Below are 27,342 nucleotides of genomic sequence, written 5' to 3'. Positions count from 1 at the left end.
AAAGGAGCTGGAAGGCCAGAGGAAGGGAGAAGCCAGGGAATTTCTCTCCCTCTGTCTCAGGCAGAATCTCTGAAGGGCTTGCCTCCTCCAGTTCCACCAGACAGACCCACTGGGTGTCCGGCTTTGACCAAGGGACCCTCGCCCCTTGGCTTTAGTAACATTTCCTGCTGTTCCGTCAGTCAGGGACTTGTGGAATATTCCTGCTGTTGCTAGTCTCAAGGTTGCCTCACTGTCCCCTGTATGGCTTCTTGGTCATCAATTCTCTGCATTAAATTCCCCTTGTTTTAAATACTTAGAGATGTTTGATCTTCTGTGTACTCTCTGGCTCATACACGGCACCTGTTTGGGCCTAAGCCACAGAACTCAGGGAGCTCACAGTCCTGCAGAATCGAATCCACCCCCAGTCCTGCCATGAGGGGTGGCACAAAGACACAGATCCCCTTCCCCAGGGCAGCCCAAAGAGACCTGCCCAGGCTGGGTTTGTGAGTTGGGGCCATGAAGGCTAAGTAGGAGTTTGCCAGACAGAGAAGATGGAGAAAGGCATTCCTGGGAGGAGCAAGTGCCGAGGTCCACTTGGGAAAGTGCCCAGGGGTGGGGGGCGGTTTGGTGCCATGAGATTCTGGGGGGGGGGGGGCGTGTGTGTGTGCACGTGCGCGTGCATATAGGGGGTCCTGTCTGAGCAGCAGGAGCTGAGGCTGAGTCCCGGCCTGCTCTGTGTGTTGTACACCAGGGTTGCTCAAAGAGTGATCCCAGAATTTCTTGAATTAGAGTTTTGTAGGGGCCGTAACAATCTCTGGGCCTCAGAGGTCCATTTTTAGGGGGCTGGCTTGCTCCAAAGAGTGTGCAAACCACTGCCCTGGGCTCCGAGAGGCCTCAGACCTGGCTCAGCAGGGGAAGGACCCCATGGTATTTGCTTTTCAGAAAAACCTCTCTGGTTCTGTGGAGTGGTGGTGATGGGGAGGGAGGAGAGGCCTGGGGCTGCTGGGGAAGCTGGTTCCATAACCCAGGTGCATGATACAGGGCAGAAGCTGGGGCAGGAGCTGGAGGATGGACTGGATGCCCACCCAGGAGGTACACAGGAGTGGGCGGGGGGTGGGGGGTGGGGAGGGCCGGCCTGCAGTCCCAGGCTGTCAGGGAATCTGCTGACCCAGGAGGGCAGAAAGGGAAGAAGCCTGGGGTGGGGGCCAAGGCTGGATTCTAGAGTCTGCCCCATCCTCTCCCCCCACCCTGGGCCGAGGTTTCACTTCTTGTGAGTGTCAGGGCAACACCACCAGCCCTTTACAGGCTGCAGTCCCATTTTTAAGTGATTCTGTGAGCACTCCCAACCACTGGCTCCATCGTGTTCCTCCCCTGGCCCAGTCAGAGGTAGGACCGGGAATCCAGGGGTCCAAACCTCTGGCTGGGGGCTCCTGCACGTCCTGCGCTAAAAAGCGCCGGGGTGGGGGCCAGCTGCGTCCCAGACGGCAACGGGAAACACAGTCCACACCCAGGCCCCAGGAGGCCGGGTCACTGCCATCGTAACTGGAAAGACTCCAGGTCCAGGAGGAAGGGGCTGCCCCAACGGCGGGAACAGAGGTTGCGCCGAGTTCCGAGTTTTGCACCGCGCCCCTCTTCCTTCAGTCCCGCCGGGACGTCCCCGACCAGAGGTGACCTCCTAGCAGGGGAGGTCTCCAAACCCCAGGCCCTGCGGGGCGGGCGCCCCGGGAGGGTGCTGGCGGGGCGAGGGGCGGGCGCTCAGGGCGCGGCCGGCGGCTACTCGTGGGCCGCACTGGGCCGGGGGTGCCCTCCCTCCGCCTCTTCCTCCGCGGGCCGGGCCGGGCCGGGGCGGAGCGGGGCGGCGGCATGGCGGGCCGGCGGGCCGGGGCCGGGACCGGGGTCTGGACGCTGCTGGCGCTGCTGGCGCTGCGGGCGCTCGGCGCCGCGGCGCACCCGCAGTGCCTGGACTTCAGGCCGCCCTTCCGGCCCCCGCAGCCGCTGCGCTTCTGCGCGCAGTACTCGGCCTTCGGCTGCTGCGCTCCCGAGCACGACGCGGCGCTGGCCCGGCGCTTCGGGGCCCTGGCGGCGCGCGTGGACGCCGCGATTTGGGCCGAGTGCGCCGGCTACGCGCTTGACCTGCTGTGCCAGGTGAGCGGGCGCGCGGGGCGCGCGCCAGGGGCCTAGTTCCTAGATGGGAGGTCGGCTCTGGCAACCCCACTGGGACAAGATCAAGGGTGGGCGGCGGGCTTTGTAACCCGAGCCCCCACCCCCACCCCCGCAGGAGTAACTGGGCACGGGGCAGAGATTCGGGCCTCCTGGGATGGCTCTGGGCTTTGCCATCATTAGCTTTGTGACTTGGGCTTTATCTGGGCCTCGGTTTCCCCTCCTGATGAGGTCATCACTCCCTCAGAGTTTGGGGGGCTTTTCTGCCCTGGCACCGCCTAAAGACCCCCAGTGCCGCGGCCCTGGAGAGCCCTGCCCTTGTTGGAGTACCAGGGTGGGAAGCCTCTGTCCTGCTCGGGGCTCCCCTGCGCTGCCCCCCGGGGAGATGGGAGCCGCAGACCCCTGCAGAGGGCATGGTCAAAGCGCTGGACTTGGGTTTGTCGCGGGGTTTGGGGGCACACTTCTCCCAGTGAGGGCCTTTCCCGCAACCTGGAGGAGCTGTCTGACAGCCCCTCAGTACTCCGGGATCCTGACGTGCGCTGGTGCTCGATCCTGGGTGACCCCCGGTGCTGAGATGTCCCAGGTGATTCCAGACCATACCTTGGTTTGTGCTGTGCCCTTTTCCCGGGATGGCACTCCCACCCGGCGTAGGCATAGGCACTCTCATCCTCCAAGACTACCCCAGTGAGATCCCTTTGGTGAAACCCCTCTGCCCCTGTGGGGGCTGAGTTCCCGCTTCTGCTCGCACCAGACTGTGCCTTAGCTGTTCGTTTTCCTGATTCCGGAGTGCCTGAGCAGAAGCCCTGGCCGGCAATGGGTGGAGGCTGAGAAGTCCTAAGGCTGGCCCTGGCCCCACAGCTGGACAGTGGGAGGACCCATGGGTGGAGGGGTCCTGCCCACACAGCACAGAGTCGTAGCCTTCAGCTGGCAGGGGCAGGCGCTGATGGGAGGAGCGAGAGGGCTGGCTTAGATCCAGACATACTAGGGTTCGATCCTGGCTCTGCCACTTCCTGGCTTTGCGACCCTGGGCAGGTCATCACTGCACTTCAGTTGCATCGTGTTTACAACAGGGGCGACCCTAGCTTCCCCCCCCAGGGTTGCCATGAAGACTAAATGACACATACTCAGGGCTCAGTGGATGATTCTGCCTGGGTTTCTCTAGTGCTTCCTTGGTCCCCACTGGTTGCCCTGCCCTGAGCAGGGACTGAGTGGGGCCTACAGGCTGATTCAGGGAACACCCAGAGTGGCAGGGACTTGCTTGGTGGTCACACAACTCAGTGGTGGCACTTGGACCACGATCGTTGCCATGTGAATGAGCCATCTGGGTAAGAAATAAGGGGGGGCTGGGAGCAGACAAGGGGACAGACCCTGGGGAGCTCCAGAATGCAAGGGGGTGGGCAGCTGTCCTTTGGCAGAGTCTGCTGAGCACCTACACTGTGCATCTCAGGGGAGCCGGAATGGTCTGGTCAAGTGTCCCCCTAGCTCACCTGCCTGGGGACTCCTGGGGCAGATCTTCTGGTCTTCCCACCCTGGTCACATAGCAGAGTACGTGCATCCACCCCCCTTTTTTTAATTGAGCATTTACTATGTGCCAGGCTCAGCAGGGCCCAAAGGTGTGCAAGTCTGAGGAGGGAGAAGGGAAGGCTCAGGCCTGCTACCCCTCCCCTGGCAGGAGGCTCCCTCTCTCCTTGGGAACCTTCCCAGTACGGCCTGGCCTTGAGCAAGCAGCGGTAGAAGGGCCACTAGCATCTCGCCCCAGGCATCTCTGGGAGTGACCTCATGTCTGGAGCAAGCTTGGAGAGTACACCCGAGGCTGGATCACAGTTTCCCTGCCAGGACCTCGTGGGAGGGAGGGAAGGAGAATGCTAGATGGGGATGGTATTCTCTGCAAGCCAAGCCTGCGTCTGGATTCAGCACCTCCTGATTTCCACGAGGGGACGTGGCCAAGGTACTTTATTTACGAGTTTCAGTCAATGACGGCATTCAGGGATCCACATCTGCTTGGACTCCAGATGGGGAGAGAGACCATGAAACCATGCCTACACCCAAGTCCCCCCCTGAACCTGCCCCTATCTGGCACCCACCACTCCTCTAGATGCCCAGGATGGCTCCTTAGCCAGAGGCCAGTAGTCCCTCCTGGCCCCTTCAGACCCTTTCTTGGGGCTTTGCCCTCGTCCATCTGATGCCTATGTCATCAGGAGGAGAAGAGACAACTTGTGACACATGGCAGCTCAGGTCCCAGATTGATGGGAGCCAGTCCACATAGCGAACTTCCCATGTAACTGAGACGGCCTCTTTAAGTACCTAAAATCATCAAAGCATGGTTTCTGATAGAAGTCTGTGCAAAACATGCTCTGCAGGCTCAGGTACTGGGCAGACATTTCCTCGGAGCCTGTTAGGAGTTGGCCCTATGCTGGGTGCTGGGCCCAGAGGCAGTTGGCCAGTAGCAAGCTCAGTCTCAAAAGTTCCCTTGTTCATTTCAGGAGACAGACACACAGACACTTACCAGAATGGCCAAAAGGCTTCCCAAGGGTGACTGTGGAGCCATAGTGAGAAAGGCCACACTTACCCTGAAAAAGTCAGGGAAGCCTTCCTGGAGGAGGGGACACTGAGTTGCCTCTTGATAGTCCGTATTGTCTGAGCATTATTTCAACAAACACATGCATCATTTCAGTTTATTCCTCCCAATGATTCTATGAGGTTGGAATTTTTTCCCCTTTTATAGATGAAGACATAGGCACAGAGAGGTTAAGGAAATTGCCCAAGGTCACTCAGGGAATGGTAGACTCAGTCTCCAGTGTGCTCTGACTCCAAAACCCCTCTCTTAATCACTTTGCCTGCCTTCTTGAAGCCCCACCATGTGCTGGGCCCTGGGGTCCCCGCCCTGGATGGTCTCACAGCCTATGGGGTGGACACACAAAGAGGTAATTAAGTCCTAGTCAAGCAGACCAGCTGAACAGTGGGGAGCTGACAGCAGAAGTGGAGAGCTCACACTGCAAGCTACAGAATTACAGCTTGGTGAGTGTTGTGTCTGAGATACGGACAGAGAGCTATAGGACCATCCACAAGGGCTGGGGGATCAGGGCCCTGAGAGAATAGAGGTGTAAGGGAAGACTGTTGAGTTGTGCTTTGAGTCATGAATAGGAGTTTGCCAGATGCAGAAGTGGGCGAGGAGGGAACGTCCGATAAGAGAATATTGTGTACAAAGACTCAGCCTTCCTGGGGAATTCCCTGGCGGTCCAGTGATAGGACTCAGCATTTTCACTGCTGAGGGCCCGGGTTCAATCCCTGGTCGGGGAACTCAGATCCTGCAAGCTGCACGGTGGAACCAAAAAACAATAGACTTGGTCCACCTCAAGAGTAGACGGTGGACATAAGAAGCCTTCGGGACCCAGGACCATGGGTCATGAGTGTCAGTGACGGCACATTGGCAACCTCGGGGCAATAATGTGGGCAGGCTGTTTGCCCCTGTGCTGAAAGGCCCAGACAGCTAAGCAATGTGATACCGGGTTGGTTCTCCATGGGTTTTCTGCTGCCTCCCCCTCACTGACCACCGTGAGGCTAGTTGTCGACTGAACTCCTTGCGAGCAGCGACCGCTGCACCCTCTTGTCATTTCCTGCTCTGGACTACTCAGGCCTGGGCACCAGGTTTGTATTGTGTGTAAGTAAGAGTGAGTAAGGGTTGGCCGGACCCAGTGGGTTTGACGCATGGATGCTGAAATTCCAGCCTGGCTCCCCGGAGGCCCTCCCTGCTCCATCTCTAGTTCTGGGTGGGGTTTGGATGAGTGGAGGCTTTCAGATTGGCTTTCAGAAGTCTGTTTTGCTCCCCACTGTGTCTCTGGAGCCGAGGACAGTGCCTGGCACAGAGTCGGTACCCAGTAAACGCTTGTTGAATGGAACTCTGCTGAGTAATCTGAGAAAAGCCCCGGTCTGGGCCTCATGAGGCCTGGGTCTGAGCCTCGGCTTGGCCACTTTTTGGCACCTGGCCTTCTTGAAGCCTCAGGTTCTCATCTATACAGTAGAAATCACAATGACCCTACCTCGCAATGACTAAATGAGGCGTGTGCGCACACAGACCCTCCCTGGTCCGCCCACGGCTGCTAGCTGGACTCACAAGAGGCCCCAGGGGAACCGTGGGAGAGGCGGCACTGCACAGAGGCCGGGGCCTGGCCGTCGGGAACATGTGGAAATGCTTTCCCTGTCTGGGCCTGGGCAGTACTGACCAGAAACACAAGCATGTCACCAAGTGGCCCTCAGCCCCACAGTAGCAGTAGTTGGGCCAGGAGGACAGGCCGTGGTGTGACTAAGAGCCCCAGTCGTGTAAAGGGAGGGAACGGCCCCTGGCCAGGAGACTGAGAACACGGTCAGGAGGGCAGCCTGCCACCCTCTGCCCCTGAGGGCCTCCTGTTGGAACCCAGCCTGACCCTGCCTGTGAGGGCGGAGCGTGTGCCTGTCTGTGCCTCCCCTGCTGTGGGAAGAGCATCCCCTGATGCCTCGGGGGCCCAGGCTTGAGTCAGACCGGGCCTTGGCCTGGTGAGCTCACGCAGGGGGTGGGCGGGGGGTACCGGACTCATAACAGTTACATATGCTCAGGTCAGAGGCTCTAGCCGAGGGAGTCCCTCAGAGAGCCTGGGGTGCTGAGGCCTCTGCTCTGGGGGGCTCTCAGCTCTCAGGTGGTGGGCACTGGAGCCTGAAGCTGGGAGAGGCCTGGTCACATTTGTTGCCACTGCCTGGGTTGCCAGAAAGCAGAACCCGGGGCAAAGCTCATGGCTCTTTCCCTTATTATGGTGAGAGGACGCTGTAAGCAGACGTGGCCAGGGGCAGAGGGAGAGCCCAGTCGAGAATGCCGTTGCGAGTCGGCTGCTGCCAAACGTGACGGATGCTTGAATTGGCAAGACTGGGGTTCCAAGAAAACCACACAAACTGTGAATCAGGACTGTCCTGGGGCGGGGGGTGGGGGAGGAAGGCGGAGCAGGTTATCTGTCAGCTCCCTTTTCCCAGGGGCCAAAGGTCTGTCACATCAGGCATTAACTCCCCCACATTCCGGATGGGGCCCACGTGGGAGATGAGTGGGGTCCCAAGCGTCTCATCAATGGGGATGCCCTCGGTGGGAGGTGAGGGGTGAGCCACGGCTGCTGGGTTTTGCCCTGTGACGTTAGACCCCAGGACCAGTGAGCTCAAGAAGGTCTGAAGAGGTGCCCAGGGGTGGGGGGGTTCCTGATTCATTTGTGTCACAGAACAACAGCTCTGGCAGCAGAGGACAGCCCCAGGGCCCTGCCTGGGAGGGGCTGAGCCCAAGGTGACTAAGGGATGGAGGAAGGGGGTCCCGGTGGTCAGGGGGACATGTGGGCATGTGTGTAATCAACGCACTCACACGTGTACATGCACCAGCCTCCCCGGTGCTGGGAGGATGAGGTTGGCCTGAGACCAAACCCAGATCCTCCATGTTGACCGATGGCGCTGGGTGACACTGGGGGGCCCACACCTGGGTCTCCCCATCTGTAGCACTCTCACCCTCATGGGCTCTTTTTTTTTTTAATTAATTAATTAATTTATTATTTATTTTTGGCTGCACTGGGTCTTTGTTGCTGCGCGTGGCTTTCTCTAGTTATGCCGAGCGGGGGCTACTCTTCGTTGCGGCGCGTGGGCTTCTCATCGCAGTGGCTTCTCTTGTTGCAGAGCTCCGACTCTAGGCGCGCGGACCTCAGTAGTTGTGGCTCGCGGGCTCTAGAGCGCAGGCTCAGTAGTTGTGGCGCACGGGCTTCGTTGCTCTGCAGCATGTGGGATCTTCCCAGACCAGGGCTCGAACCCATGTGTCCTGCATTGGCAGGAGGATTCTTAACCACTGCGCCACCAGGGAAGCCCCCCTTCATGGGCCCTTGTGATGATTAAATGAATAATGGAGGGAGGAGCCCTTATTCCCTGTTAAGGGCTGGTCAGGGTGGGTCAGTGCTCAGCACAACCCCTAGGTATTCACTGTGGGCCTCCTATGTGCTGGACATGGTCTCAGGCTCTGGAATACGGCAGTGCCCAAGACAGGCAACATTCCTGCCCTCGTGGAATTTAGGTTCTGAGGAAGACAGACAATAAACACGTAAACACACTGATTTTATAATAATATCAGGGAATGTTAAGATTTTGTTCTTTTTGTTTTTTAAGCCGAGTCAGAGGCCAGGAGGGAATGGAGGTGGTGGCTGGGTGGTCAGGGAAGACTTCCTGGAGGTGCCCCTTGAGTAGGGATCTAAAAAAAGTGAAGTGAGGGAATTCCCTGGTGGTCCAGTGGTTAAGAATCCATGCTTCCAATGCAAGAGATGCAGGTTCGATCCCTGGTCGGGGAACTAATATCCTGCGTGCCATATAGCGTGGCCAAAAAAGTTAATTAATTTTAAAAATTTAAGAAGTGGAGTGAATCATGGAGGTATAGGGCAGAGGCAGCATATTAAAAGAGAAAGTGTATAAAAATGCCTCAGATCCTTTCTGGCACACAGTAGGTGCTTAAGATTAGCTCCTGATGCTCATGTTGGTAGTAGTGGTAATAGTGTGGTTATTCTAACAGAAGCATCAGGTGAGAGGGAAGGAATGAAGGCGAGGAGATACAGGCCCTGTGTAGCTGCTGCTGTGGTTGAGACAGTTGGTGGTAATGGACAGATGGCGTCCTCCCATTTTACAGATCAGCAGACTGAGGTTCTAGGAGATGGGATGACCTGCCCGAGGTCACATAGCTGCTAAGACCACCCCAGAGCATCCCTGAGCCGTCCCTGTCTGTGCAGGAATGCTCGCCGTATGCGGCCCACCTCTACGACGCAGAGGATCCGTCCACGCCCCTGAGGACCGTGCCCGGGCTCTGCGAGGACTACTGCCTGGACCTGTGGCAGTCGTGCCGGGGCCTCTTCCGCCACCTGTCGCCCGACCGCGAGCTCTGGACGCTGGAGGGCAACCGTGCCAAGTTCTGCCGCTACCTGTCCCTGGACGACACGGACTACTGCTTCCCGTACCTGCTGGTCAATGAGAACCTCAACTCCAACCTGGGCCGTGTGGTGGCCGACGCCATGGGCTGCCTGCAGCTATGTCTGGAGGAGGTGGCCAATGGGCTGCGCAACCCCGTGGCCATGGTCCACGCCCAGGACGGCTCCCACCGCTTCTTTGTGGCCGAGCAGCTGGGGCTGGTGTGGGTCTACCTGCCTGACCGCTCGCGGCTGGAGAAGCCCTTCCTGAACATCAGCCGGGCCGTGCTCACCTCGCCCTGGGAGGGCGACGAGCGGGGCTTCCTGGGCCTCGCCTTCCACCCCCGCTTCCGGCACAATGGCAAGCTCTACGTCTACTACTCAGTGGGTGTGGGCTTCCACGAGTGGATACGCATCAGCGAGTTCAGGGTCTCAGAGGATGACATGAACGCTGTGGACCACGACTCGGAGAGGTGGTTCCCCGGGAGCCCAGGCGGGAGGGGCGGGGCTGCGAGCGTGGATGAGCCCTGGCGTGACCACACATGGCCAATTGGAGTTGCGCCCCCCAGGAGTTGTGAAATATTTTGAATGTCACGCTTGGTGAGGGGCCAAACCCCCTGTTCTGGGGTCAGGGGAGGGGTAGTTGCCAAACAGACATCACCGGCTCATGTCCAACTCCTGGATCAGGTACTTTAGATGGTGCCTTTCATTTGGTTCTCATACAGCCCCATTTTACAAGAAGTGGAGGCTCAGAGAGGTGATGGGACTGTTAGGTCACACAGCTAGGAAGTGTCAGAGCTGGAACCCTGGTCTGTCTGCCTGCCTCCCAGGCCCAACCCACTGCTCCTACCAGGGCACTATGGCCCCAAGGCCCCAGTCTCACCTGGCCCCACCTCCTATTCCTCACCTGGACCTTCTGCCCCCCAGGCAGATTGCTCTCCTCCCCACCCTCCCCCAACAGCTTTATCTGTTCCTTGCCTCCAGGTCTCTGCTCCTCTCAACACCCAGCCTGCTCTCTGGGTATTAGTTATGCCCCAACTGTTTTCAAAACAGGTTTGACCTAGCCTGGCAAGAAGGGCATGCATAATCTGTCTCCAATGGGAAAATAAATCCTGTACCAGGTAACTCAAATAGGCAGAATTTGATACTGGGAATTAGTTCCTCGGGTGTTGGAAATGATGAAAGAGCAACCTGGAGAAGAAGGGAGGCAACTCTGGGTTTAACAACTGGAAGGAGCTGCCTCCGTCTCTTGGGCTGTGAGAAGTGGGGTTACTGGAGCCCCTGAGCTGGGGCCACTTGGTGGAAGCTAGAACCATGGTGGACCTGGGTGGGGGGAGCTGAAGCCAGCTGGAGTCAGGGACTGCCAAGACACTGCCTGAAACAGAGAGAGAGAGAGAGAAATACTGCTGCCTCTCCACCTGCTACTCCCCACTCTCCGCCCTCCAGTCTCTGGCCAATGCCTTCCACTGGCTGAACCTAGCTGGAGGCCACATAGCGGAGGAGCATGGGAAATGTAGTTTTCAGGAGCTGGCCCCCTGAAGTAGAGGAGCATGTAAGGGGAGGACCAGGACTGATCTGAGGGCAAATAGACAAATAATAGCACATGATGCATTCAATAAAATTGTAAACTCTTGACATTGAACTTATAAAAAGAAGGAGTTAAATATGCTGGCTAATGTGAGGTCTAATGTAGATTTTGCCTGTGAGCTTCCCGGCAGCCAGGGCAAAAGGAGAAAACATAATTCTCATTACCTTATATGAGGCTGCACAACCAGTTCTCCAAGAGAGGCCAAGTTTATCACATGGATCTCACAGAGGGGAGAGAGAGGGACAGAGTGGATGTGTCTTCAATGGTGACTTTTAAATATTGATTCCTGATGAAGACTGAAGATGGAACACAAAATAAACAGATGAATATATTGCAGAGTTAGGATTCAGCAAAGGCTCTATGGGGACCTCACACGTACAAGCCAAGAAATTGACTCTTGCAGGGGCAGAAGTAGTCACAGCTGGCTCAGGGCAGAGCCAGGAGGGAGTGACCATCCTTGCCTGAGTCAGCTGTCAGTCTCTCTTCTCAGGGCTGAGACCCCAATGGGAGATGGATGACCGACAGTCTGAGCTGTCCTCTCCATGGAGGACCTGGAGTTTGGGGTTGTGTATGACTTACCAAGTCGTGTGTGTTGGCCTCACAATAGAAAGGCTTCTGGTCTTGGCTCTGAAGGTCCAAAGTCCTGGGTTCAAGTTGCTTGACATTTCTGTATCTCGGGTTTCTCATCTGTATTAATAAGGGCTTGGCAAGTCAGTCACCAATCCTGGAACACCTAAACCAGCCTAAGCATTTCGATCAGAGGGAATTTAGTACAAGGAGTTGACTACAAAGGGATTGGGAGGCATGGAGAAGGAAAAGGGGATGGTCAGGTTACCTAAAGATGAGTTCCTGTGAGAAGCTAGAGGAACAAAAGGCAAAAGCATCTTTGTGCTTCTGAGTTTTGCCCCTCCTGGTACCCAGATGTCTGGGTGGAAACCCAGGAGTCCCTATTTGCCAGCCACTGTTGCCCTTCCTGCAACCACCCCTTCTGGAGGCAGCACCAGAAACCAGGGGAATGTGGCCCCTCCCTTCTCCTTGCCTTCCATCCTCCGTTGGCAAGCCCCTAACCGGAAGCCAGCTGGCTGGCAGTGTGGTGGAAGGTTCCGCCCTGGCAGGAGAGGAGGTTGCTGAGGAATGAGTGTGACTGAGCACAACCCACACCATCCAGCCCACCTCCTTAGAAGCTATGGCACATGATCAATGAGAGAGTGTGTCAGAAGTGCTCAGCTTAAGTGGCTGGCGTGTGGGTAGCTGTGATGACGAAGAAACCAGTTGTGCCAGTGATTGGGTCAACAGCTTCGCTTGATCCTAACAGGGCAGGTGCTAGCTGTGGGGAGAGTGGAAAAAGCCCTAGACCAGAACTGGAAGTCCTGAGTTCTAGTCCCAGCTCTGCTATCTACGGGCTGTGTGACCTTGGGCAAGTTGCTCAACCTCTCTGAGCCTCTCGGTTCTCATTGGCACAATGGCGTGAATTATTCCTCCTGCCCAGCCTGCCAGATCCTTATAAAAATCACCTGCTATAAAGGATATGAAAAGTCTTTCCAACTATGAAACGGCATCCAGGAGACAGGAGGTTTTATTGCTGTGATCTTGTTTTGTGTTTTGGCTGAGGTTTTTTTTGGGGGGGCGGGGTGCTTATCTTCTTTTAGGATAATCCTGGAGATCGAAGAACCAGCCTCGAACCATAATGGGGGCCAGCTGCTCTTTGGGGATGATGGGTACCTCTACATCTTTACTGGAGATGGCGGGATGGCTGGAGACCCCTTTGGAAAGTTTGGAAATGCCCAAAACAAGTATGTTCTGATTTGGTTGGCTGGTGGGTTGTTTTACATACGCCTAGTTTACATACTATCCTGGAGCGGGGGTTACTTCCTCAGCCACGAAGTGTAGGGTAGTAGCAAGGGCTTTGGACCCCAGCTCAGTCTGCAGCTAGCTAGCTGGGGAACCCAGTCACTTCCTCTCATCAGTTAGAGAAGAAGAAGAATCCCCATGGGATTCATCATCATCATTATCTAGTCATGAAGAATAAAGGTGATCACGTTGTCATGGGTACCTGAGAGGTGACATCACAGAGCCTCTGGGAAGATCAGATTTTCTCTGAAGTCTGCCCAGCCCTGCTGGAGCCAGAGGAAGGAAAAGGGTGTTTTTCAGACCTAATGGGGAGTGTGGGCTGGTTGGGGCAGGGCTGTGTGGATGGGCATGTGGGTTTTCTGCCCCAAGGGTCACCCAAGATGGCCCAGAAATTGAAGCATAGTCTTGCTTTCAGTTCCTCACTTCTGGACTTGAGTAGATGGCCTGCCACCATTCCCCTCCTTACACACACACACACACACACACACACACACACACACACACACACACACACACACACCCCTCGTGCATATAGATGAGGATATCCAGGAGTCTCAGGGCAGCCTCCGCCATTCTCTTAGTCAAAATCACAAAACCTTCCTCAGCCCAGAAAGTAAAAATAGCGAGTATGCCGTTGATTACAGTAATTAAAGTGCTCCCAATTTGTGACTTGTGCTTTCATATGTGACAGTGTAAGAATCATTGCAGCGTTCTCATGTTTGGGATGTATTTAGAGATGAAGTTGAGAAAATAGAAATTAAGGATTTGTGGATAATTGGACAGGACTTAAAACATTACTTTGCTGTTATGAGTTTTGCCCACTTATGTAGCAAAGCTTGGTGCGTGGCGTATGGGCTCCGGGGAGTAATCTGTAGCTTGGTGGTGAGCAGACTGGAGCGTATGAGAGGAACCCACTGGGGCAAAACCTAGAAGTCCGCAATAGGGGATTAACTGTGGGACATCTACTGGGGGAGAGCGTTTTATCATCATGAAAGAGAATACTTGTGAGGTACCTTTAATGAGGAGGGAAAAGCTTGGGTGCTGATGCTATGTGAGAATGATGGGGTACACAGTTGCATCAAATGGGCGGACCAGCCAGTCCTGCCTTGAAAAGCAAGCCAAAGGGAGTGCACCAAAATGCTAACAGCTGGGGAAAACCACGCAGTAAGTAAGCGCATCAAAAAATCACAGATGAAGAGGGCGTACATCTTTAAGCATGTTACAGGCTCCATCATGTGTCACTTTTGTTATGCGATGAATGAGACCCAAAAGCCGCTCACCCCCAGGGGCTGCATGGAGGTTAGGGCTGCACCCCGTTCTGCGTGGCTCTGGAGGGCACATCCTGAGGTCTCCTCGCTCCAAGGGCTCCAGAAGTTGATGTTGCACGGTGCCGAGGAGTGGCCTCGCTTCCGGTCCAGAGCTGCCTGAGGGACCTGGCAAGTTGTGCCCCTCATCTTTGAGATCAGGGTGGTGTGTGTGGAGTGTGGGGTGAATTAAACCGCTTCTGAGGCCTGTTTGGCTCTCTGACATGCTGCGATGGCACTGGGGGTGTATGAGAGAGATGGCGAGTACCCCAGCCTCCCGTTTCCTGCTAAGATCTGAGGTGCTCTCTCTCCCGTCTCCCTGCCCTGGCCTGTACTCTTGTATGGGGCACTTGACTTTGATTGCAGGTGTTCATTCATTCGCTCAGCAAACACTTCATGAGCACCTGCTACGTGCCAGTCACTGTGCTAGGTGCTGGAAGAAAGCTGTAAATAGAAATAATTTTTCTGGCATGATTTGCACCCTGTAGCACAGCCCTGTGAGTAGGCAGGAAAGAGAGGGACCACCTAATATCACAGTGGATGACACCAAGGTCCGGGGAGATTAGAAAGTGTGGTAAAGAGCTTGGATTTCTGCAGCCAGGCTGCCTAGGCTGGATCCCAGTCCTATCATTTCCTGGGAATGTTTTATGCCCTTTCTGAGCTCAGCTGCCCCGTCTGTAAAAAGGGGATCACAATAGCACCCACCTACCTAAAAGATTCGTTGTGAGGATGAAACAAAGCAATAGATGGTATGTATGCCCAATACTTAGGACAGGGCCTGGGACTTGGTAAGGTGCCCCATAAATGTCGAATGAATGAATGAGGTTGCCCAGCTGGTAAGTGGCTGAGGAGGTCGTGAACCTGGGGTCTCTGGCCGCACAGCCGAGGCTCTCCTTGCACCTGGGTTGGCCGTGGACCGCGGGCCCCGGCACACCCATCCCCGCACCTGCCCCGCAGTGCCCGAGCCGGCTCCTTCTCTCACCCGGCCCGCAGGTCGGCGCTGCTGGGCAAGGTGCTGCGCATCGACGTGAACCGCAACGAGCGCGGCCCGCTCTACCGCATCCCGTCCGACAACCCATTCGTGGGCGACCCCGCCGCGCGGCCAGAGGTCTACGCCCTCGGGGTGCGCAACATGTGGCGCTGCTCCTTCGACCGCGGCGACCCGGCGTCGGGCGCGGGCCGCGGGCGCCTCTTCTGCGGCGACGTGGGCCAGAACAAGTTCGAGGAGGTGGACCTGGTGGAGCGCGGCCGCAACTACGGCTGGCGCGCCCGCGAGGGCTTCGAGTGCTACGACCGCAAGCTGTGTGCCAACACCTCCCTCGGTGACCGCCCCCCGCCCCCTACCCCCGCGCCCTCGAGAATCTGTCTCCCCGGATCTGCCCCCCACTCCACGGCTGTGCGCCCGCGCCTCCCTCCGTGGCCAACCGCGCCCCCGACCGGGACTTCCTTGCCCGCGCAAACCCATGCCCTCCCCCCGCTTTACAAACTTGAAACACCACCCTTTCTGGTTGACTGTCTGGGGCCCTCTCGGGAACCTCCCCCCATCCCCTCCCTCCTCCCTCCCCTCCCTCCTCCCTCCCCTCCCTCCTCCCTCCCCTCCCTCCTCCCTCCCCTCCCCCCCCCCCCCAGCAAGACTCAGGACCACCCAAGAAGCCTTGTTGGGAACCGGCCGCAGACTCACCCAGCTTCTCCCGCCTCTGCAGATGATGTGCTGCCGATTTTCGCCTACCCGCACAAACTGGGCAAGTCGGTCACTGGGGGCTACGTGTACCGGGGCTGCGAGTACCCGAACCTGAACGGCCTCTACATTTTCGGAGACTTCATGAGCGGGTAAGTGGCCTGACAACATTTCTGAGGGGGCAGGGACTGCAGAGGTGAAAGGTGGGGGAATGTACAACACCCTTGACAGCCCCGGGGCCATCTGGCTCCTGTGAGCCAGGACCTGCCGTTGCGCCAACAGGCCAGAGAGGTCACCCTGCTGGAGAGAGGGGAGCTGGGGCTCCAGCTGGGGTCTGCCCGTGGGACCCGTGGAGCCATGCTTTATGGCAGTGTTGCCTCCACTGAGCCCCTAGAGGGTGTGTGTGTGTGTCTGGGAGAGGGGTTGGGATGAGTCACACCCCAAACAGGTTTCAGAGGGGGTAGAACATACCTCCCAAGCCTGCTGTGGGTCAGACTCTCTCCCCAGGGGAGCTTACGGAGACTCATGACCATCTCGTTCTCCTGCTGTATAGAGGGGGAAAACTGAGGACCAGAGAGGCCCAGGGAAGTTACACACCTGGCATGATGTTTAAAAGTACAGCTGAGATGGCCTGTGTTCAAAGCCTGGCACGCTTGTTAGCCATGTGACCTTGAGCCGGTTTACTTCGCCACTCTGTGCTTCAGTTTCCTCACCTGCAAAATGATCATAGTACCTGCTTACTAGGGTTGTCTGAGACCTGTTCATACACAGACAGCACTTAGAATCTAGAATGTGCTCAATTTCTGTGTTTTTTTTTTTTTTGCTTGTTTAATAAGGTGGAAGGATCTGTTGGTTACCTGAGGACCCTTCCAGCCTCATGTGAAATGAATTTTTTGTTTGTGTGTTTGTTTTTTTGCCACACCGTGCAGCTTGTAGGATCTTAGTTCCCTGACCAGGGATTGAACCCGGGCTTCCTGTAGTGGAAGCGTGGAATTCTAACCACTGGACCACCAGTTCTTAATTATTCCCACCCTAGCCTCTCCATGTAAGGGCAGCTGAACTGGGTCTCTTGGGAGAGGAACTAAGGAAGCCCGAGGATGGCAGAATTCTTACCTCCTCCAGGCTGCTGACCTAGGGTGGCCTTGTGGCCAGTGCATCTACAGCTGGAGCTGACAGAGAACCCTGACCTGGGCCTCTGGTTGCTGGGTCCTCCCCCCAGCTTAGGGTCTCCCTCTGGGACTCAGTTATCTCATCTGGAAAATGGGTCTAGATGAAACCCCTTTTTTTTACCCCGATTCTCCTTTTTCCCTCTGCCGTCCCCCAGGAGTGCCCAAGCCACCTGAACACAGAAATTCAATGAATTTTGCCAACACTTCCCAAACCCCTCTGCTGGGTCAGGCTTTGTGCCAGGGCCAAAGCAACAGAGTTGGCGAGTACCTCATACCCAAGTCGGGGAGACAGACCCACACTCGGTCCACTCGAGACCAGCCTCAGAGAGCCTGTGAGCAGTGCTGGGGAAGCCCAGCACAGGGGCAGTCAGGAGGGCTTCCCAGAGGAGGGGATGACCGAGCAGGGCCTGAAAGTATCAATAGGTGATTGACAGGCATAGAAGGGAGTAGGGGACAAGATCAACATTTTCTGAAGATGCCAAATTCTCCATTTCACGCTCCGAAGTGGAGGCAGCTCCAGAGTATGTGGAAACTCCTGGGCACCAGCCTTGGAGGCTTCTGAACTGGAAGTCAGCTCCTGACTGCCTCCTGCTGGTCAGCAGGTGGGGTTGAGCTGAGGGGGCAGGAACCAAGCTGGTCTTGTTCACCCCTGTGCTTCTGGTACGTAGCAGGTGTTCAGTAAAGCCTGCACCTGAGTCCGGCTTCATGGATGTGCGGCCTGTGCGCTTACACGGGGCTCCGTCTCAGAAGTGCCCACGCTTGGTTTAATGCTCTGCTGTTACTGTCTTGAAATTTTTAGTACTTTTTGAACAAGGGGCCCTGAATGCTCACTTTGCACTGGACCCTGCAAGTTATGTATGGTCCTGGTTGCATGGATAATAGATGATTGGATGGATGGATTGGTGGGTGGGGTTCCCTCGGGCACCCTGCCAGGCATGATCCCACAGGCCATCCTCCTTCGCAGGCGTCTGATGTCCCTCCGAGAGAACCTGGGGACAGGCCAGTGGCGGTACAATGAGATCTGCATGGGCCGTGGCCAGACCTGTGCGTTCCCGGGCCTCATCAACAACTACTATCCACACATCATCTCCTTCGCGGAGGACGAGGCCGGTGAGCGCTCCTGAGGCTCTCCATCCAGGCTGCCGATGCCTGGGACTGTGCCCCACCCCATGGGTCCTTCTGGCCTGGGATTCGAGGGATGGCATCTCAGGCCTGAAATCACCTTCTGGCTGGAGACTGACGTGTTCAGAGGGCTTGAGCCTTGCTTCGGTGTCAGTTCTCACTCATCTGAGCTTCCATTTCCTTATCTGGAAGATGGGAGCAGTGGTCCCCGTCCTTCCCTTTCCCCAACTCTCACCCTGGGCAGGCTTGCCAGGAGGGATAGTGTGACCCCACAGGTAAGAGTCCAGGGCAGTTATGGGACCAGGAAAGGATCTGTGATAGTGGAAATGCAGGCAGGTGGGGGAAGAGTGCCTCCCTGGGGACCTCCAGCTCCCTGGGTTCCTGATGGCAAATGTATCAGGGCCTATAAATGAAGCCGCGTTGTCTTCAGAAAGTGGTGGGCACCGCTTTCTTGCCTGTTAGTGGGTCCCCCATTCAGGCACTTGTGTTTTCAATGCAAGGAGCAGAGGGGGAGGGGAGAGGAAGAAGGACCATGGAGGCTGGATCCCGCTTTTGTCCTTGGCCCCGGATTGTCCCTGGACAAAAGCTGAGGGGCCCCCAGTGGGGCCTGGTGGATGCTTGGCCAGGTTACTAAGCAACGCCTTTCCAGGGGCCTTTCGAGAGGTGTCCCCTGCAGGGCCCAGTGCCCAGAGCCCCCAGGCCTGAGTCTGGGAAACCTTTGTTGAACCGATACCCGTCAGAGTCTAAATTTTCAAAAGGGCAGCCTCAGACCCCACCACCCTCCCTGAGCCCTCTGGGCCCTTGAAAGCCATTTCTTTTGGTCATTAGGGAGTTAACATGTTTTGGAAAGGGGAGGATGCCCTCCCCCCACCCTCCTCCGCCTCCAGAGCCCAGACCCAGAGGAGGGCCTGGAAAGCCCAGTTCCCAGGGGGCCCTTCCTCAGCCCTCTGAGTGACACCAAGGGCTGGACAGCCAGGAGGAGGCCCCTCAAAGACAGACAGCCCAGGGGTAGCATGTTGGTGAGTTGGGCAGGTGGCCCCGGAAGGCACAGAGACCTGGGGGTCAGATGCCAGCAAACGTCTCCCAGCTCCCTCTGGCCTCTGCCTCTCTGCATGATCTTCTGACACGTGCAAATTGCAAAACAAGGACCTCTGCTGGCCCAGTGTCCTCCAGGGACAGTCCATACCGCAGACACCAGGAGGGTAGTGTGGCCCTGGGCAGGGCTTAGTACTGCCATGGGGGCTCCCCGCCCATGCACGGGGTTGGGGGCTTCCCGCAGATTAAGGCTGGATGGGGCCTTGGGGTGCACCCGGTCCAATGCTGTCACTTTACAGATGGGGAAACTGAGGCTGACTTTTCCTGCCTGGTCGTGGGGTGGGGGGCACTGGACATAGCCTGGCCCCTGGAGGCCTCCCAGAGCAGGACCTCAAGCACAAGCTTGGTCAGGCAAAGGCAGACAATGGAGAAGGGCACCCAGGCCAAGGGAGCAGCATGTGCGGGGAGCTCCGAGTTGCTCCAGCGCCTGGAGCATAGGGTCAAGGAGGGCTGCACAGCCAGGGAGGGGACCGTGGCCGCTCCCAAGGGCCTCTCTCCAGAAAGGAGCCCAGAAAGGGAAGTAAGGCTCAAAGCCACATGCAAATTCATAGCTGTGCCTATGGACTCTCCAGCAGGGGCCTGCTTGCCAGGGGCCCTGCTCCCTCCCACAGGGTGCATCACGCCTTGTGGGCCTATTCCTCCCCCCACCAACTTGACACCCCCCCCCGCCCCACTCCCACCAGCCACGCTCCCACCACCCACCAAGGCAGGGCTGGTGCTCCTGGAGGGAGGTCAGGGGCCATTGACCACTCAGCATCCTGCCCTCCCCAGCCCCCAGCTCCCCACCACAGCTAGTCTACCCCAGTTGCACAGGTCACCTCTCAAGTGTCTTCCCCTTCCAGAATTCCCCAGGTTTCCTGGGCCTTGATTTTCAAACACCTCCCTCATGCAGCCCTCCCTGACTGCACCAGTCACCAGGAACGTACTTTCCTTCAAGCTCCCTTCTCACTGTCTGTATTGGCCTCTCCTTGGGGAAACCACCCCCACCCCCATCCTTGGGAGGGCTCTCCATTGCCTCTTACAAGGACAGAAGGTGTTAGCATGGCTGAACCATCATAACGAGCCACATGTGGCCTGTGTCTGGGCCTCCCAGCTACCACGTCTCCTACGTTAGCGTGGGCTTGGGGACAGCAGATGTTTCTGAGTTCCAGTCCTGCTTAACCATTCACCAGTTGCGTGACTTTGGGCAAGTCACTTGACCTCTCTGAGCCTCTGTTTTCTCATCTGGAAGCTGAGAATAATTAAGCTTAATTCCTGGGCGTGGGTACCTGTGGGAACAAGGACCAGGGGGCAGGATGGGGGTGGGAGAGAGCAGAAAGCTCAATTTCCCCGAGAGCATCCGTGGCACCAGGTGCTCATAATTCCATTTCTACAAACAGAGGCTCTGCGTGGGGCTGTCCCGGAGCTGCTGGAGCTCACGTGGGGCCAAGCGCAGGGGCTGGGATTCACACTAGAGACTCCCGAAGCACGAACTCCTCTGCCCCTGCTACTTGCCTGGGAGGCGCCTGCTGGTCAGTGGAGAGAGACTGTGTCCCCAAGGACTTGGCAGGACCTGGACCCTGGGCAACGATGACAGTAGCAGCAGCAATAATAGTTCATACTGATGGAGCATCTCCTCTATGCTCTTTTCATCCTCACAACAGCCCTATGAGGCAGGCCCATTGTGGGGATGAGGAGGCTGCGTCATCAGTAAGCAGCCAGTGGGGAGCTGGGCTGTGGACCTCCGCTGGTGCTCAGAGGTGTGTGATCCTGGGCATGAAACCCAGGCAGGGACCAGACGTGGGGCTGGGTCACCAGGGAGGAGACAAGAGTCCCGAGGTCAGAGCCTGGGAGGGTCCGGGCAGAGCAGCCGGCAGCCCGGGAGGCTGTGCTGCAGAGGCCCCTGGGCACATCTGGATGCCTTTCTCAGCCTCAGTTTCCAGTTCTGGGGACTGGAGAGTTACACTGACCTGCAGCATCTCCCCTCCTGGCTCACTGAGGTTGGGGTGCACCTCAGACCTGAGGTGGGGCAGCGGGGCTGGCTGGGAGGGTATTCCAGGCAGTGTTCTCACTTCTTGCCCCTTTTCTTGTCCAAGGGGAGCTGTACTTCATGTCAACGGGCGTGCCAAGTGCCACAGTGGCACGTGGGGTTGTCTACAAAGTGATCGACCCCTCCAGGTGAGTCCCCCCCACCCCACGCCCATCATGGCCTCAGCTCCTACGGTCTGCCGGGAGCCCTCCCCTCCATTACCTCATTTCCCCTCTCTACCACTCCTTAAGGTGGTTGTAGTTAATATGCCCATTTTTCAGATGAGAAAACTGAGGCCTGGAGAGGGGAAGTGACTAGCTAAGTTCATACTGCTGGTGAGGGGCAGATCTTGGATTCAAAACCGATCTGCCAGCCTCAAAGTCCAGTTCTATTCATGCTAAGAGGGCACCAAAGATACCAGTGGGGACCCATAAATATGGACCCCACAATCACATTTTTTTTTAATTCTTTTTTTTAAATTTTAAAACAGTTTTAGATTTACAGACAAGTTGCAATGATAGTACAGAGTTTCCCATATACCCCTCACCCAGTTTTCCCTATTACGAACGTCTTACATTATCATGGTACATTTGTCACAATTAATGAACCAATATTGGGACATTACTATTCATTAACTGTCACACTTTTTTTTTTTAACTGAGGTAACTCCATACTTTAAAAACAAAAGGATGTCTCTAGTTTTTCCCTAGTGTCCTTTTCTCCGGGATCGCATACAGAACCCCACGTTGCATTTAGTCATCATGTCCTGTTAGCTTCCTCTAGTCTGTGACAGCTTCTCAGACATTCCTTGTTGACCACACTTTTCTGTTGAAAGCACAAAACTATTAATTACTGACATAACTATTTATCAAGAAAAACATGAGCGCTTGCTCCTTTCCTCTCCCCGAGGTCTCGGCCCTCTTTGGATTTATGTCATTGTGGAGCAGCACACGCAAACTTTGCATTTTTCCTCGTAGGTCTATCCTTATTTTGTATAAACATTTCCACGTTGCAACATTACCCTCAGAAGGCTCCTTTCTGATGGCGGCATAATTTTCTGTTGAGTCGCTGCACCGTGATTGCCTGATCCGTCCCTTGGACATTTAGGTTATTTCCAGTTTTTGAAAAAAGACTGCTTCTCTAAGGAAATATCACCTAATTCATGCCAGATGCTGCCTGAGACCCACTGTTGCCTTTAGTCTGTGCCGCATCCTTCTGGGCTCATGGCCCCCCGCGCAACAGAGGGAACCCGAGGCTTAGGGATTTCTGCTCAAGGTCTCGTGGGTGGGAGGAGCCAGCAACAGGCTAGACCCCCGTTCCCTCCCTCCCTCCGTGACCCTTCTCATCCCTTTTTTCATTTTTCTCTTTTGGAATCCATGTAATTTTGTGCATCCACAGCATATAGAAGAGGGGCGCCGTTCCAGAACATTTGGAAAATGAAGAAATGGGAAGCAGAGGGGGTAGGGTGGCGTCATCGTTGCCGCCCAAACATAAACACTGGCATTTTTTGGTGTATCTCCTACCCTTTGGCAAGACAAAAATTTTTATGTAATTTCCTTAAGGAACAAAACTCAGCTGGGTCCGTCTGAAGCGTGTGGCTATTATGTGGAGTTCAAAGCAGCCGGAAAACCCACACTTTCTGCAGCTTGGAGAAGGGCATGAGCTGGGCTGTGTTTCAACCTCTGGGGGGAATGGCCCACGTCCCTCCTCAGTTTCCCTCTCTTGCCAGGGCTGTCTGAAAGCCACCCCAGGTCACGTGGCTGCTTCAGCCCTTGGGCTTCCCCCTCGTGCTCTTGGGACCCATTGAAGTCTTGGACCCACGTGGGTTGGTCCCAGAATAGGGTCGGTCCCATTCAAAGACGCACAGATCAACGGCCAGAAGCTCATTAAAATGGGATTCCATTCCTTACTTGTGCCCCTCAGAGATGTCCAAGGAGACCCAATTCATAGCCCTGGCAACCCTTCTCAGGCTCTTTTCTCTCCCAGCCCTCTCCAACCTCACATTCCAAGGCCGCCAGAGCCCTCAGCTCTGCTGCCAGCCCCGAGGCTTTCTCTCTCTCCCCACTTTATTCTTTAGATCGACTTAACCTTTCCCTTTGATTCTGTATCACCAGAAATCCCAGAACCAGAGGGGCGGAGAGAAACCCTCCTCAGAGGCTGTGGGGAATGGGAACCAGGGTAAAGTGCAGGAATGGGGCTGTGGTGACAGTTACAGGAGCTGGACCGGCAGGCTGGGGAGAAGGACTGTGACATTTGATCACATCCCAAGGACACTTCATGCTGAGAATTAGAAGTGGCCCTCCTGCTCCGCAGGCAGAGGCTGAGCGGGCACTTGGCAGGCCGTTATAGGGGGGTCCTGTCCTGGGGTTGGACTCTCGGGGTCTGGGAGGCGTGGACCAGCAGGGTCACTGCTCCGTAAGTGGCCACGATTGTTACCACGCACACGTGCCCAGGCCTGAATGCACACCAGCCCTTTCCCTTCCTTCCTGGCTGCAGGGGGCAGGTGATGTCGGGGGGGACATGCTCGGGGCGGGCTCCCAGGGTGCGGCTCATGACCTCTTGTGTGTCTGCAGACGGGCACCACCCGGCAAGTGTCAGATCCAAGCCGCCCACGTGAAGGTCCGGGGCCGCCTCGTCCACTTCGTGCCCAAAGAAAGTAAGTGTCCGCCAAGGTGGGGACACGGCGGGAGTTCCTGCAACCCACACCCGCTGCCCCTCTTCCAGATGTGGATGCCCTTCCTTGGCCCCCATGCCCAGCACTGGGCCCCGTGCACAGGAGCTACCAGGAGTGGGTGGAGCTGCTTAAACCTCCTTCCACTCATGCAGAGACTGCAGGCCTCACGACGAGCATGGCAAAGGGAGAAGTAGCTGGTCCCAGGCAAGGTTCACTCAGAGTTCTTGGGAGGGACAGAGAAAGAGGGTATATCTCAAGATTGGAATGAGTTATTCTAGGTGCAAGGGCGCCTAGGGGAGCGTTTGGGCTGGGTCTGCTATACGAAGGTTCTGTTTTGATGAGCTTGGTGGGGAGAGAGGGGTACAGATCCTCATGGGCCGAGGGCCAGGCAAAGCCATGGTGACCACCCATGGGATCTGGGGCCATCCGAAGAGGGTATGGCCCGAGGAGAGGGCTGTTCCACTGGGTCCAAGCTAGGTGGGAACAGAGAGTGCCCCAGTGTTGTCAGATCTTCCAGTTCTCAGGACAAGCAGACTGTCCGTCCATCCATCCATCCATCCATCCATCCATCCATCCATCCATCCACCCACCACATACATGCGCTTCACACTGGGGCTATAATGCTGAGTGAGCAGATATGGTCCCTGCCTTCTCAGGTTGTTATTACACAATCTCCCGATTTGAAAATATTGGCAACTAGGTCACAATTTTCAAAACCGCCCTGTGGGCCAAAGGAAATACTTCAGTGGGCTGAGCGTGCCCAGCAGGTCTCCAGCTGGCAGACTGGGGTGGGGGGCAGGAAGAGGGGGAGGTTGAGTGGGTGGGGGGGTACCCGGCCCTGAGGAAGGCCCCACCAGGAAGAGGAAGGCTGGGGAAGCTGGCTGTTTGGGGAATTCACTTCCAGCTGCAGTTGGTTTGGGGCCTTGGCAGAGTTTTCCATTCACTCATTCAGCAGTTTCTGCATTTCTGTTAGTTACCCGCTGTGTGCTGGATGCTGGGGCCACAGAAGAAGTCAGACGAGGCCCAGTCCTGGCTGGGGCAAACAGAGGGGTCATTTAGTGTCCCAGGCCCTGTGACAGAAGTTGTGCTGGGCACCGTGGCGACCCAGAGCAGTGCAGAGCTGGGGGTGGAGGGGGCGGGTTGGGAAGGTCCTGGAGGCTGAGGGTTGAGCCTGGATGGAGAGGAAAGTGCATTGCAGAGGACGGGGAAGGGCAGCCTAGGCAGTGAAGGAAGCAGGAGAAGCAGGAGCCCTGGGAGCTGGAAGTCCCTCCCTGCGGGTGGAGTGGGGGCCAGGGTGCAGGTTGGGGGAGCGTCTGGCTCATGTTCTGGCCCCGGCCTGCACCTGGTCTTGTATCCAGGCCCTTTCTCAGCCCCTGTCTCAGTGGGTTTCCAAGTGAGATGGGCCGGTGGCCCCGGGATCCCTGCCCATAGTAACTGAGCAGTTTGGGGTTTCCACCTCCCCTGAGGGAGGCAGTACCTGGCAGAGTATCTGATGTGGAGTGACGTTTAGCCCTATGGCTGACCTGGGCCAAGCGTGAGGGCCACGTCCTGCAGGAATCACCCACCACAGCTCCCCAACACCTAATGAGTCCAGGTCCCTGTGGAGGGGTCAGTGGGCGGGAGTCAGTGTGGACCACAGCCCTGCACCTAGAGAGCTCCTGACCAGCCCCCCCTGTGATGGGCAGGGGGACCAGCAGCCTTGGGAGCCTGGAGGGGAGGGCTTCACCTGAGCAGAGGGGCCCCGGGCAGGCTGGTTCCCATCCTGCTGGCCTGCCCTCCACCCACTGCAGTTCCCCGCCCCCCACCCCCATCAGCCGTCCTCAGCTTCCTCACCCTTAAACCAGAGGTTGGAGCCAGAAAGCGTCATTTGCTCTGAGAAGCTCTCCCAGACACTCCTTCCCTGCCACTGCGCTTAGGAATTTACAGTGTGAGAGTCCTTCCCCTGGCAGACAGGGGACTCCCAGAAGGGGAGGAGGGATGGGGGTGGGGAGAGGCCCAGCAGCAGAGGCACGAAGCAGCTGCCAGCAAGTGTGTGCAGAATGGCTGCAGAAGCACCTGGCATTCGGCTCCAGGTGGGCACCCTGTGGGGCCAGGGTGACCCGAGAAGCACGCTTGGGGCACCTCATCCTCAGGGTCTGAGTAGAGGGCAGAACGGGACATCTTTCCCTGGGGTCTGCATTCTGGGGTGAAGAGCCGGGGTGGGGTGGGGTCGCGTGGGCTGGCCTGGGGCGGCCGGGGCCCTTCTGAACACAGGCTCTTGCTCTGCGCAGAGTTCATCCGGAGGATGGAGAGCACCCCGCGGCCCACCAAGGCTCCCCGCCGCAGCCGCCCCACGACCCCTCCACTTGCGCCCACCCTGCGGCCGGCACGACCCACCCCGCGGCCCGGGCGCCGTCGGGGCGGCGGGCGGCGGCGGGGACGGCTGGGCACCGCGGTCCCCGAGCCCTCGAACGGCGCTGTGCGCCTGGTGCGGCCCCCGGGCCTGAGTCCAGGCCGCGGGCGCGTGGAGGTGTTCGCGGGTGGACGTTGGGGCACCGTGTGCGATGATGCCTGGGACACCAAGGGCGCTGCCGTCGTGTGCCGCCAGCTGGGCTTCGCGTACACCGTGCGGGCCACCAAGCGTGCTGAGTTCGGCGAGGGCCACACGCTGCCCATCCTGCTGGACGACGTGCGCTGCACAGGCAGTGAACGCAACCTACTGGAGTGCGCGCACGCCGGCCTGGGTTCCCACAACTGCGACCACCAGGAGGACGCCGGCGTCGTGTGCAGCCGCGAGAACCCCGATCTGTAGGCGAGCATCGTCTGTCTGGCCAGCCAGGCTATCCATTGTGCGTCCAGAGCCCGTCCAACCTGTGCGCGCCTGGTGCGTGCGCCCGAGTCTGAGGGTGGGGGGAACGTGGGGGGTGGCCTAGGGGTGGCCCATCTGTAATGCTGACCTGTGGTGCGTGCAGTGCACGCGTGTTCTTTGTGTGTTCCTGCCCACGTGTCTTTGAAACCCTGCAGCCGCAGTATGTGTTGGGATCCGTGTGGCCCCTGTGGGTGTGTGTGTGCAGCCTGAGGTGTTCTTTGCTCACCTCCAAGCATCTCAAGCAGCCGCAGGAGCACAGTCTGGTAGAACCCTGAGCCCTGAGGTCAGCTGCCCCTTAAGGGCAGACATGACCTCACTGCACTAACAGAGGCACAGCCGGTGGGTGGAGGGAGGGGACCAGGCCTGCCCTGCCCACGGTGGGGAGTGGAAGGCCCCAGACCAGCTGGAGCATGGCTTGAGGAATGTGGCCCAAAGGGCGTGGACCGGTGGCCTGGCAGTCAGAGTTGCTGAAGAGAACATGAAGGCATCTAGTAGGGCCAAGGGAAGTCGTCAGACTGATGGGTCCAGGTGACCCCTGGGCTGTGGCTGTCCCAGCGAGGGTCAGGCTGCCCGGGAGGAAGCGAGTGCCGGGGTGGGCTGGCAGGGATGACTGGATGACTTCCGGGAGGAGCCTTCTGGGCCTCAGCATCACGCTGGACCCGGCCACTCCAAGCACCACGGTCGCTGGTGAGGCTTCAGATCTCTCCACTTCCGAGCCGGTGCCAGGGCCACCTCTGTCATCTCCATTCCCCACCCACCCTGCTCAGTGAGATCCCAGGGAACCCTCTGCCTCCTCAACCCAAGCCCGGGGGCCGACCGGGCTGCGGACCCAGTGAGACCGCTGGTGCTCCGTCACCCAGTGCTGTGCCAACAGTGAGACCACTGGTGCTCTGTCACCCGGTGCTGTGCCAACAGCGCGACT

At 57.3% G+C, this 27,342-nt stretch overlaps 1 protein-coding gene across 1 annotated transcript; it reads left to right on the top strand.

Moving 5' to 3' along the window:
• Positions 1–1,842: 1,842 nt before the first annotated feature.
• On the top strand, positions 1,843–27,342 carry HHIPL1 (HHIP like 1; the record flags this gene model as incomplete). Its single annotated transcript, XM_082649022.1, has 9 exons — positions 1,843–2,124; positions 8,910–9,556; positions 12,321–12,464; positions 14,820–15,148; positions 15,530–15,656; positions 17,638–17,783; positions 20,966–21,047; positions 23,472–23,554; positions 25,843–27,342. 9 exons carry the CDS (start codon positions 1,843–1,845, stop codon positions 26,361–26,363), a joined length of 2,361 nt encoding a protein of 786 aa, XP_082505148.1. The 3' UTR covers positions 26,364–27,342.

The sequence above is a fragment of the Grampus griseus genome, assembly GCF_964374135.1.
Source record: "Grampus griseus genome assembly, chromosome: 2".
Taxonomy (NCBI): Eukaryota; Metazoa; Chordata; class Mammalia; order Artiodactyla; family Delphinidae; genus Grampus; species Grampus griseus.
The sequence above is the reverse complement of the archived record's forward strand: the minus strand, read 5'-3'. Positions and strand labels throughout refer to the sequence as shown.